This window comes from Beta vulgaris, chromosome 2 (genome assembly GCF_026745355.1).
Source record: "Beta vulgaris subsp. vulgaris cultivar EL10 chromosome 2, EL10.2, whole genome shotgun sequence".
Taxonomy (NCBI): domain Eukaryota; kingdom Viridiplantae; phylum Streptophyta; class Magnoliopsida; order Caryophyllales; family Amaranthaceae; genus Beta; species Beta vulgaris.
This window is the reverse complement of record NC_079203.1, coordinates 46,687,616-46,700,736: the sequence shown is the minus strand read 5'-3', so window position 1 is coordinate 46,700,736 and position 13,121 is coordinate 46,687,616. Positions and strand designations below refer to the sequence as shown.

The 13,121-nt window shown below is 34.5% G+C and overlaps 2 protein-coding genes across 2 annotated transcripts; both read right to left on the bottom strand.

The window, feature by feature from the left end:
• Positions 1-564: 564 nt before the first annotated feature.
• LOC104884645 (hypothetical protein) lies at positions 565-5,610 on the bottom strand. Its single transcript, XM_010669331.4, has 4 exons — positions 4,246-5,610; positions 2,821-2,978; positions 1,554-1,777; positions 565-1,441 (listed from the first exon to the last, which is right to left on the bottom strand). Exons 1-4 carry the CDS (start codon positions 5,186-5,188, stop codon positions 640-642), a joined length of 2,127 nt encoding a protein of 708 aa, XP_010667633.1. The 5' UTR covers positions 5,189-5,610; the 3' UTR covers positions 565-639.
• Positions 5,611-8,246: 2,636 nt separating this feature from the next.
• On the bottom strand, positions 8,247-9,041 carry LOC104885029 (uncharacterized). The gene has a single exon (XM_010669741.1). It carries the CDS (start codon positions 9,039-9,041, stop codon positions 8,247-8,249), a length of 795 nt encoding a protein of 264 aa, XP_010668043.1.
• Between the last annotated feature and the right edge of the window lie 4,080 nt (positions 9,042-13,121).

The following is a 13,121-nucleotide window of genomic DNA, read 5'->3' as shown; positions in this document are numbered from 1 at the left end:
CAAATGTTTACGCCATCACACTCTTTTTATTAATGATCGACAAGACAACTTCTATTTATAATATTACACCTTCAATTCTTTATTAAATGCAACAATGTGACTTTAGCTTTATTCACATACTTTGGTTTAACCATCGTTATAGATTTATTATTATTTGTACAAAATTAACAAATTCTTGTCATATGTTTGTCAATTTTATTAATTTTATTTGTAAACAATTAAAGATATTGAGAATCAAAATATTACATTGAGAGGCATAAAACTCAATTTTGTTGCTAGTATTTTTTTTGGCAGGAATGATATAGTAGGACTGTAGGAGGGGTAGGAGCGTAGGGCTATATTCTCACAATTTTTACATTCAACAAAATAAACATCTTTGCAACTCAGGAGTTCTGGCAAAGAAGGCTACTTCCTTGAGTTCGTTCTGCAACTACTACTACTTGCTCCTGTAGTGCGCAAACTCGGAAGCTTGCATTTATCTCCTACTGTTTGCCTTTGGTAGACCAAAATCTGGGAAGGGATCGACAAAACATACAGATCACATTCACATCAGCAAGCAAAAGCTTAATCTAACCCATTTTAAATTAACTTATACAAAACATAAAATACTAAGAATTCAGCTAAATCAGTTTTACATCGTCAAGAAGGAACACCATTAGAACCATGAGAAAGCACAATAGCCCGGAGTTTATTATAAGAGTCATAGCTGGCATGAGCATATTCTGATAAAGCTCGAAAAAGCTCTGGCAACCGAGTTTTGAGGGTTCCAAGTGACTTCTCTCTCACTTGAACACAATGTCTCTGGTATTTCTCCAACTCATCCTCCAACCTATTTTTTAAGCTCTCCACCACAACCTGCCTCTCCGATACTGGATCCTTGCCTGGACCATCTTCACCTCTCTCCGAATCCATCGCTTCTGGTCCCTTCCGCTGCATGTACTTGTGATACCAATCCTCAAATGCCTGGTTCTTCCTTAAAAACTCCTTCCTTGTCTCCTCACATTTCTCCTTCAACCTCATCTCCTCATCTTGGTGCAATATGATGGTCTTGATCATAGCACCAAAGGAGGAGATGGCAGTTCTAGTAACCTCATCGGGAAGCTTTTCCAGGGCATCATGCCACGCATGGAGAAGGGCTTGAATTGGGGGGTGGTGTGCCCGAGGCGGGGAAGAGATTTTCTCCTTGAGGTTGCTTTCTATGGGGATGAGGTTCAGTTTCAACCAGCTGTTGAGAGATCGTACATAGTGTTTCTGCTGGTGTACAAGAGTCTCAAATCGGTCTTGCCATTGTTGAACAACATTTGAGAGTTGGAGAGTGCAATGATAGTGGGGCTTGCTAGTTTCTCGGGGAGTAAGTATGACATCGAGGGATTTGAGTTCAGTAGCAATCTGCAGCTGGTTATCATGGTGTATACAGATATCCTCCCACATCTGAGCCATTCTGCATCAACCCGTCAACAGGACTCCACATTAGCTAATGATATCATAGATTACTTCAACAGACTATATTCTAGAAAGAACACTAGAGGTCAAAAAAGAAAAAGGAAAATTACCTGTCAACTAGTTCAACAAGTTTAGGATACAATTGTTGATCTCGTAATTCATTTACTTCTGATACAGTTGAGTCCATAGACTGCATGTCAACTATATATCGAGTGTGTAAATGACTAACAGCTGCTTTTGTTTTCTCTAGTGACTCGGCACTGGCACCACGTTTCTTCTGTCTATTAAGCACTGACACTTTTCTCTGGTACTCCAGCTTCATCAGTTCACCAGCCTAGCAGGCAAAAGCATGCAAAAATCATCATGAACTGAGGTCTGAGTGTCACAAAATCATGAGAAACTTTCAGAGCTTAGACAACTTCCCGAAAACTCAACTCTTCAGGAATTATGTAGGTGAATAATGAATGATAAATCTATACATCTACAGCTCATGTGTCTTGGGAAGTAAGCAGAATCAACTATCCTAGATTCCTAGTGGGTTAGGAGCGATTTGTGACCATGCTCAAATATCAAACACAGGGGTGTCAAAGAAACCCTGGTGTTTCCTTTCTTTTAACCTATATTTCATTCTTCAACTTGTCACTTTTTTCATTACACAACGAAAGGGAGCTAGTCATACATGGAGAGTTAGAGAGTGTTTGGTTGGGAACAAACCACTTTCCTAGAAACGTACTTTTTCCATTTTCCTTTATCTGGTTTGTAAAGGGTGAAATAAAGTTATTTCGTAAATGGAAAATAATTCTCCCAAGGGTCTAAAAACATTTCCTTCCTAAGAGAAATATTGCCACATCTTTGTTCATATTTCTTGCCTTATTCTTTCTCTTCTGATTTCTCCAATCCATCCTTTCACCTAGATTTTTACTTTTCTCTCTCACTAACTCTTCTTATAAGGAACCAAACAAAAGAAATGTATTTCATCACCAGACAAAGCCTCAATGACCACATAAGCCTCAGACTTGAGTACTTGACTATAAAATTTCTTCAGCTACAATATCTCCAATGACGACATTTCATAGTCATCTTTCGTATTAGATTTTTTTCTATTTCGCGTAGTTATTCTCATGCCATATTTCAGATAGGCAACACAATATTTGTAGGGGTTTCTCACCGAAATTTTTAAAAGCTGACTTGTATGTCAACCCCTAAGAGACTAGGTCAGGTCTGCTTTCGATCAATACATCATACACATAACAATCAGTCATTTTGACATGCATATATAGCCTTGGGATGAAAGAGAAAAACTACTGTGAAGCTACTAACAAGAGCATAACATGAAAGATAAGGTGACATCTCCAGAAATCAGGATGATAAATGTACCTTAACTTCTTCATACAGTTTTTTCTCCCAAGCCATTAATTTATCCAATACAGTGGCGAGTGTCTCACTGTCTTCAGAGTCATTATTTCCACCTTCAGAAATGCCTTTTGATGACCATGTGATGACACGCATAACTCTTGCAGCATGATCAACAGGCACTGTAAATAAATCAGAATTTAAAACTATGTTTCCTTTCCATTTATCCGAAACAAAGAACTAAAGCTGTATAACTTAATTGCAAACTGGCTCAAAGAAACATGAAAAGAAATGTTGGCATTCATCTTCCAAAGTGATTTGTTCTCCATAGCAGCCAAATTGTGCACATGTATAAATTTTTATGTCCAAGCAAGCAATCTCTAATATTACTAAAATCAAGGGATCTAACTAAGTTCATCAACAACTCAACATATTATAATGCATAACTGAGAAGAAATGGAAGAAAATTTTCAATACAACCAGTAACAGTTACCACAGACAAACAGCAGAAAACACCTAAAAGACCTAACTAAGCTTAGCACTCAGCAAAAAAAAAACGGAACCAAACACAAAATAATGCAGTCCTCGAAAACAAACACTCAATAATCCATAATTACCACTGAGTGTAGCTCATTCTCACTCGATAAGATCCATGAACATCAGAATTTTAAAGTTTGACCAGCGTGAAATTCATGGAAATGTAAACTGGATACAGTCTGACAGAATCATAGCAAACCCTCACCAAAAACAGACTTTTCTCATCAGTCAGTAACTTACAAGTCCTATATACTATCCAAAATCATAAGAAGTCGGGGTATTTTAATATGTTCAAGACATTACAAATTTATGATGCTTACCTACATAACTTTCATAGGAAACAATTACAGGCACATGGAAATGATCTCCAGCTCATTTTAGAACTCAGAAGATGCAGTTCCGTAATAACAAAAAAGCATATCACAGAGTAGCTAAAACCACAAGTATAGACACTTGAAAGAAGTATCTCCAAAGAAATGGAGTAAGTTATACCCTAACATGTTTAGAAGTTTAGCAGGAATTATTATAATTGGTCTATTAACAAGAATACAAACAGAAAATGCTCACATATGAACAAACAGAGGAATAAACAAAGAGACAACTATGTGGACTCTTAATACTTTATTTTCCTATAGAGTAACAACTAACAAACACTTAAACTATGGCTTCTCTTTGTTGGCACAAGCTTTCACAATTCACAAGCAGACTAAAATGATCAAAAGAACTCAAACTTTTCCAAGTATTATCCTTTGACCTTGACATACAAAATTACAAAAGTAATTAACTAACTAACTAAAAGTCCAAAAAAAGGGACCACAACAATAAAATCATACATAATCTTCTCAACTAACCACATATCAAAGGAAACTAGACAAGAACAAAAAGAGAGACAAAAGAGAACAAAATCAAAACCTTTATTATCAGCAAAATTAGAATGATACTGTAACTTATGAGCTTCCAACAACTTAGTAACCTCTTGAGCACACTCTGAAGCCTTAAGAAAATAATCATCAATCTCCTCTAAAACTTTCATCAAATTCACCTTACTACTACCACTATCATCAACACTCTCCATCTTCCCCAACAAAACTTCAGCCGGCGCCGTATTCGAATGCACAAAATGCCTCACATCAGCCTCAGGAGGCGGCGGCGGTGGCGTCTCCATCCCCATTCCCATCCCCATCTCAATCCCACCCACCTCCACCTTCTTCTCTGGTGTCTTAAACTCAACTCCCTCATTTCCCCCCTCCACCATTCCCTCATGATCATCATGATCATCATCATCATCATCATCATCATCATCCTCATCTTCCTCACCAATCTCATCCAATCCAGCGCCACCCATCATATTATTATCAGACATAAAAAAATAATCCCAAGCCATTCCTTTCATCCCATTCTCCTCCTCCCTCCTCCCACTCTTCTCATCTCCACCACCACCACCACCATCACCGCCACCACCACCACCAGCGTCATCCTCCAATGAACCCATACTCGAAACGTCTCGTTTCGACGAAGAAAACTCCGGCATTGTCACTGACCGTTGCAGTGGAGAAGGTGTGAACACTGGCAGTGGTGGAGGAGGTGGTAGCAGTGGCTCCTGTGGCGGCGGCGGTGGCGGCGGAGGTGGTGGTTTGGAGGCTGAAACAGGTGGTGGGGCCGTCGTGTCAGATGATGTCTCACCATGGCCGTAGTCACTGAGAGCTGAGCCAGCATTTTTAAGGGCGATTGCATAAGCTGAGTGTCCTACAGCAAAAGCTGTTCTTGCTAAAAGTGCTTCTTTCATCAAGATTTTGCGCTCTTTACAACGAGATACTGCTTCTTCATTCTCTATTCTTGATTGTGCACACCCCATTTTTTTATTATTTTTGTTGGTGATTTTTTTTTCTGGGTTCTAATGAGGGTTTTTATGGGGGTGAAAATGTGAGGTTTTTGAAGTGACCCAGATGGTGAAAACTTAAAAAGATTTGATTTTTAGTAAGTTAAAGTAGTAGCTTAAAATGGGGAAATTAAGAAATTTTAGGAGAAGATGGTAAGTTTAAGGGAAAACCCAGGTGAGAAATTGAAATGGGTAGTAAAAAAGATTGGGTTTTTAAGTAGGAAATTATGGGTGTGTTGATGAAATCTAGTGAAAAAGATTGAAGGAAAAATGGAGGTATGTGGTTTTTTTGAAGAGAGAGAAAGAAAGGAGATGAGAGAGAAAGACAGAGTGACTGACAAAAATGAGTGAAAATGGTGATGGGGAGTGTGGGAGGGAAAGCGGTGGGGAAGGATACGCGCTGAGGGTACGACCGTACGTGTGTCATTGTCAGTGAGTTTAAAATTGGTAACGTACACATTTTTTGATGCAAAACGACGTCGTATGGTGAGTTTATTGAGAGAGGGTTTTGGTACTTTGGGAGTTATGTCATGGAAATTGTTGTGTAAAATCAGGGAAAGAAAAATGGTGATAGTGTGAATTTGGTTTAACTTTGAAAGGAAAGAGGAGCTTTTTATTTCTTTTTGACTCTAAAACAAAAATGTTACTAGAGAAAAAAGGAAGTGGGGTGCTTTTGTTTTTCAACCAAATGGGGTGTGTAATCAATTGTTGTTGTGGTACACACATTGATATAAATATGACATTGATATAAATATTATTGGCAATACTTGAGAGTTATGTGACTCAAAAAAGGAAAAGGGAAAAGGAAATAGGAGGAGTTTGTAAAAGGCTAGATCAATTGAAATGGGTAAAGCTAATTATTTTTGCCTAGTTTTATACTTTAATGGTATATAAGATAATGTTACTCAATTGACCTAAAGTTCATATTGAATTGATTTGATTGAAATTAAGTTGGCCTAATAAGATAGTTAACATGAAATTTGTTACTTAGTTTATCATGATATGTTGATAATATTGACTTGAATAACCTAAATTGACCAAATTGAAATAAAAGACTTCGCTCGAATGTAATTGCAAGCTAAAGCAATTGTTGCACACCTCCTTTGATACTCAATTTTATGAATAATACTCCCTTCGTCTTCAAAATAAAGCACAACATTTCTAAAAGAATAAATAAGATCAAAGTGAATCGATGGAAATAACAATCACTTAAATAGGCAATTTTAGTGGCAACCGAAATGAAATCTTATGTTAGTTGCAAGGATAATCTCCTTCTCATTACCATGTTAATGAAATTTGTTGCTCAAACATATTATATTCTTCGCATATTTTCATTAGCGGTATTACCGTACCACCTCCAAAGTGGCAATTAATAATAATTGAATTCTAATTAAAAAAGAATGAGAGTTTGGTGGTTTACCAAAATGATTAGAGACATTGACATGATACTTTGGTCCTGTTTGACACTAGTATTTCGATAGCGGATAGCGGTTGAACAAGATTAAAATGTTACTTAGGAAAATTATGAGTGTTTGCTAATGTAGTGGTTGTAGTAGCGGGTAGTGGTTGAGTAAATTATCGATATCGGTTGTAGAACGTTAATACAAGTAATATTTGAGATTTATAGGTAATGGCCTAGCAAAAATACACTATAATAGCATAAGGTAGAATTGTTAACCAATGTTTTTAATTTCTTTTTTCTTTTTTTGTGTATTAATTGCTTTAATTTATGACAATTCATCGTTTTTTCTTTACAATAGCAGAGATGTGATCTAAATATTTATTTTTAAAGATAAGATATAATTAATATTTTACAATATTTTATATTCTTCATTCCACAAGCATCTTATTTAAAATAAGTAATAGAAATTTTTTTGAGGGTTGAATATTATCTTAAATTTATAAATTTCTTTGAGCAAAAAAAGTCGTATACTCTTTATTGTGTAAGTTCTTTGAAAAAATAAATATTAAATTTGACTATTGAACGAACATATGAAATTGTTGCAGTCCATGTCATATTTGAATAAATGTCTTTTGTTGTCTTTTACAGTTCCAACAACTACTTTTGTCAAACACTTCTAATTAAACAACTACTTTAATCGCTAATAGCTAATAACAACTACTAGTAGACAACTAGCAGCGACCCCCAACAGCTATAGCTACTGCAACAGCTAACAACTACTAGAACCGTTAGTTTTGCCAAACATGCTTTTTATATACATAACTAGTTATTAGGCCCGGGCTATGCCCCGGGTAAGAAAATTTTTCATTTATTAATATTATACTTTATAATAATAACACTAAATACAACTTAGTCTAGTGGTTAAGACTTTAGTATATGTACTTGAGGTCTCGAGATCAAACCCTGTACTACGCAATTTCTAAATTTTTTAATTGACATGGATTACATGAACAAAAACTCCCTAAGGAGAGCGCCACGTGGCACAGTTTCTTGTTTGCAATTTTACAAGTAAATAATTAAGAAAGACTAATTTAAGAACAAACAGTTTCTTACCAAACACAAGATATAAAGAGAAACTTGATTTGTTGTTTCAGTTTAACCATATTCAGGGAATTGTTAAACATCGCCCATAAAATACTAATAGATGTGTTATGGCTAGCAATTCTTGTCATGCCTTTTAGTTCACATGGTTTGGCTCGAGCATGACAAGAAATACAGCATGCACTGATATGCAACTTTAGCAATAGATCAAAACAAACAATACCAGTTGATTTGGCAGCTGGAAAGCGGAACTAATGTGTTCAAGCATCCCCCATTGTCTAATTCATAGTACTTCACAACAACAAGAAATTTGTATATAAATAAAATATATAAAATGATCACATTTGATCCCTCTTCTCATTTTGGCAACTGATAATCTGTTACATAGTACTTGAACTGTCATGCTAGGAAATTTTATCATAAAGATGTTTTTCTCTTATAGAGTATTAGCATATAGTAATGGCTAGTGCTATAATAATGTTACTAGTAAGAAAAAATACTATTCCGTCCAAAGACTCCAACATAATATATCTAAAATCCGTCCTTACTAATTGTCCCTTTAAAAACATAAAGATAATCGCCTTGTTCAACACCATGCCAACGAAGGCTACAATTATCGCGCATAATCCTTTGCTTATGGATAAATATGTAATCATCCATAGGCAAAATCCTTCTAGTCAATAGTAATTGCCTCACCTCATTAACAGTGCACGAGTCCTTCATCTCCAAGGGTATCCTAGCAGCATTAAGCAAGCTTTTTGAAGTTTGTACCACCATGCTTAGCTTCCTACTAGGAGGTTCAACCTTTATTCGGTTCATGCTCTTAAGAAAAACATTAATTTCAGAAAATTCAGTGATTTGATACTCGCTCAAACATCGAAATTCGTCGTCCATTTCAACCCCTGAAGTATATAGTAACATCCTCTTGATAGGGGTACCATCAATGATGTGTATTTTCTCCTTTAGACTTCTTACTGTTTCTGTTTTGTCTACCTCTATGTTAACTTGTTTTGATGAAAATTTTATGGTGATTGGGATCTTGTAGTTGTGACTCGTTTGTTCCGAGTAGAAGTAGTCCATAGGACTAGGAGGTAAGTCGTCATGAGTATAATTCAAAATGAGATTGATCTTTGTGCCTTCATGGATGATCGGATAGTCATCCATGTCGAGTCCATCAATTAGTTCTAAGCCTAACACGAAAAGTGTTTGTAAGGCTACAGGAATGCCTAGGATTTTCGCGATTTTGTGCTTGATCTCAAGAATAGGTTCGTGTTGGCTTATGTCGATGAAGAAATTGTTAGTGTCAGTGACTATGGTAACCAACATTGTTGAATTTGGTTTGTGTAGATAGTTGAAGAAATGTAATGAAGGAAGTGAGAATGATTATGCTTCGATGTAATTAGGTTGTAGTAAATATATGAAGGTAACTTTCATGCTGATATAATGACAAAGATTATAGTTATAGACTTGTATTCTGTGTTCAAAGCAATTAACCTTACATGTTCACAGAATGAGTACTAGTGCATTGGGTCTGTTCTTTCATTCTCAAATCATGCCTTCATGTTTTAGAACATGTTCTACATCATGCAAATATGCTTCTTTTGAATCAAATTGTTGGCTTGTCAGTTAAAATGTGTATCATCAGCATGTGTCACCAAATGTACACGATACTTTGATTCTTAATTATTGATTAGTTCATAAGCCAAACTCCAATCAAAATAGAAATTTGTAGAAAAAAAAGCCAAGCATTGATTTAATTGCATTAGTGATTGTCCCTTTTTATGCCGGATATGTTATGTACTCGAAGTCTCGAGATCAAACCGTATACTACGCAATTTCTAATTTTTTTTATTGTATATAGATTACATGAACTAAGGGGGCGTTTGGTTTGTAGGTTGGTATGGGTTTGGAATCAGGAATCAAATAAGAGTGGTATGGGGTTGGAACTTGATTCCTAATACCATGTGTTTGGTTCAGTTCTGGAATCAAAATGATCCCCATACTTGGTGTTTGGTTTACAATGTCTCTGGAATCAAGAATGAAATTAATATTATTTTATTTTGTCTTATGTCTTGTTTTGAATAATTCAACCGTGATACTATAATGTAATTCTAATATTTTTCAGTTTTTAGACTTCTTTAATTATCCGAAATCATTATTGTAAAATTTTAAAATACTAGAAGATTAGAGCATATAATCCAAATAATAACCAATAAAGTTACAAGTAGCTCCCTTTGTCTCTCCTCCTTCTCAAGAACAATCCACATTCCTCCATTATTTCTGTACTTCATCACATAATTATAAGTAGTGGTAAGTGTTAACTTTAATGAATTAACGAGGATAAGAAAAAAATTTGAAATTCTACAAGATTAATAGTCATATATTACTAAATCATCTACTTAGAATTGCCACATAATATATATGCCCTTATTATTATGTCAAAAGTAAAATATAGCACTATTATCACCAACAAATAATAGAGATCACTTATTACTCTGTCAAAAAAAAAAATAGCATTATTATCACCAACAAATAATATAGAGCACTTATTACTCTGTAAAAAAAAATTACACTAATATCAGAACCTAACACACAAGAATTTCAGTATACTACGAGTTTACTAAAATTTGTAACCAATACATAGCTGGAGAGAATTTGCAGTATACTATGAGAATTTGTAACCAGTACATAACTAGATAGAATAATGGAGTATATGAGTTTACAAATTTTCAGTGTATACGAATTACAAATTAATACGATGTTTATGAATCAACTATTATATCCTACTGTATCCTAGGTAGTTAAGTATACAAAATTACAGTTGGAGATCGTGATTTCTAGTATATGAATTTGTAGGTAGTTAAGTATGCAAAATTACAGTTGGAGATCGTGAGTTTTCAGATGTAGTATATGAATTACAAATCAACTATCAATATCCTAATATATCCTAAAAGACAAGAAAAAAAATTGCAGTAGAAGAAACTAGAGAAAACAATGCAGTACCTGGAAGTATCACAGGGAGAAAGATGAAGACGTATTATTTCTCTGCAGCAATATATTTTATCTTAAATAATTTGATACCTAGGGTTGGTATGAGCCAAACCCACCTCCCCCCATGGGTTTCTAAACCCCATACCTCATGGGTTTAAGGTATTGGTTTTAAAATCAAAATTTTACTAACCAAACACTAGGTATGGGTTTAGCACATTCTAAACCCATACCTCATACCTATATTTTGTGAACCAAACACCCCCTAAAACTCCCTAGGGGTAGTACTGTAGTGGTCAACACTGCTCTTCAAATGGTATCATGCATACATAATTAATTTTAATGAACATGCAAATTTATTTATTTTTAAGGATGCAAGGGATATGTTTAATAACATTAACTAATTACAACACATATTTGTAACTTTGTGGAAACATGGATCACTAAGAGATGTTAGATGAGATGGTGATTCTTTGAAAACCCTTACATAAGGTCAGGGGTTCGAGCCCTGGCTTCAGCATATTTATTTTTTAAATAATGACCACTTGCCTTTGTTGGTTAACAAACACGTGGCAAAATTCAAAGAGACTAGTAGTTACAAATTAGTTATTGACTTGGGCAATGTCAAGGATGTCTAGATCTTTTTTTATTATTATTAATGTGTGAGTTTAGATTTTACATCGTTGCAAAATAATCGTGAAACATCACGCTTGGTAATAGTTGCACTAGTGTAAATGTCTTATTGAGTAACTTGAACCAACTAGCCATTAATATCTTTCAAAAAAAAAAAAAATAGCCATTAATAAACATAATTTTTTTTTAAAAAAAAAATCAACAATAGATATAGATATATCTTACGTATAACCACCTTAATTAATTCATCAAGAATACTATAATTATAAAGTACAATCAAGTATTATTTATCAATGCATTATATATAAATTTATAAATTACTTGAGTTTCCTCAATGCAAACATAATTATCTTATTGTAATTCTATCTGTAAGGTGGTCATGTGATAATAATAGTAAATCATAATAAATGTTATATCTTACATAAACTTACTATATAATCCGAAAGGATCGTTTTTAACAAAGGAATCATTGGACAAAAGGAAGAGACGAAGATCGACCGGCGAGAGGGTTCTCTACTTCAATATTCCAACCACCTTGTAAAACCAAGTATTTCTATAGGTCACCTTATACTATCCATTTTTTAGTTTTTATAACCACCTTCTATCGACCAAAATATTTTAAATTACCATCACTTAACAATTACCCTCCATCAAGATATAAGCAGGGCCGACTAACTATTTTCCTGATGGGTTCTCTTCGGATGGTCTTCTTCCCTCATGCATTATAAAGGATCGGAATAACAAGAAGAAAAATAAATCGAATTCCCCTTGAAAAACGAAATCTCACCTAAAACTAATTAATTAAGATTTTAGTGAGGGAGGTTTAGTGGAATCAACAACATCCATTTCTTGAGTGCTTAAAATTGCTCGACAAACTAATTAGGTTACCTTCATAAATTAGGGTTTATGTAATCAGGAGAAACAATTGTTGTTACAAACTTGTTTCTTCAATTACCCTTAATTACTTCCATTATGTTGTCTATAGGTTGTCCAAACCATCAAGTTGGCATTATGAATGTCACAATTTCGCTTACAACATTGGCTATAGAAGAATTTTGTCGCTAGAAATAACATCAACCTAGTAACATTAGGTATGTAGACGATTCGTGCTTAAGTAAGGTACTTGAAAGAAAAAAATGTTAAATTTGCAAAGAATATTAAGAATGTGAGTTTTCCCCCAATTCACAAACCCTAATATTTGAAAGTATGAAATTTGACTTATTAATGATGCAGACATTTCTTTAACCTTTGAGAATGAATAGAGATTCTAGGCCAGTCTTTTACCCTTAAATGGACCAACTGGGGCGAGGGGACTAATAATTGATCTCGACGGTGGATATCTTGGTTGTTCACCAAAAAAATGTTGTAGAAATTTCTTCAATTTGGTGGAGAGGAATCAATTGATGCTTCATGTATAAACCCCTAACCAAATATTTGTGAATTTTTCTTGATTATGCCGAATTTATTGATTTCATGGAGTTTATTGTTCTTTTTTATAAGTGAAAGGAGACTGAGAAGCAAGATTCATTTTTCGAAAAAGAATATGTGGACCCCACTAATGTTTTGATGGACAAAACTGTTAAGTGGTGGTGATCTGAAACCTTTCAGGTGATATAAAATCGTAAAATGAATGTTAATTTGGTCATTTAGGCTATGTTTAGTTCACCTAAAATTTTCTCTGATCTGATCTTATTTGATCTTAACTTATTTTTTTCTGATCTGATCTGATTTACAAGATCTTATCTTTTAAATTTTTCTCAATATATAAGAAAAAATATAGTCATG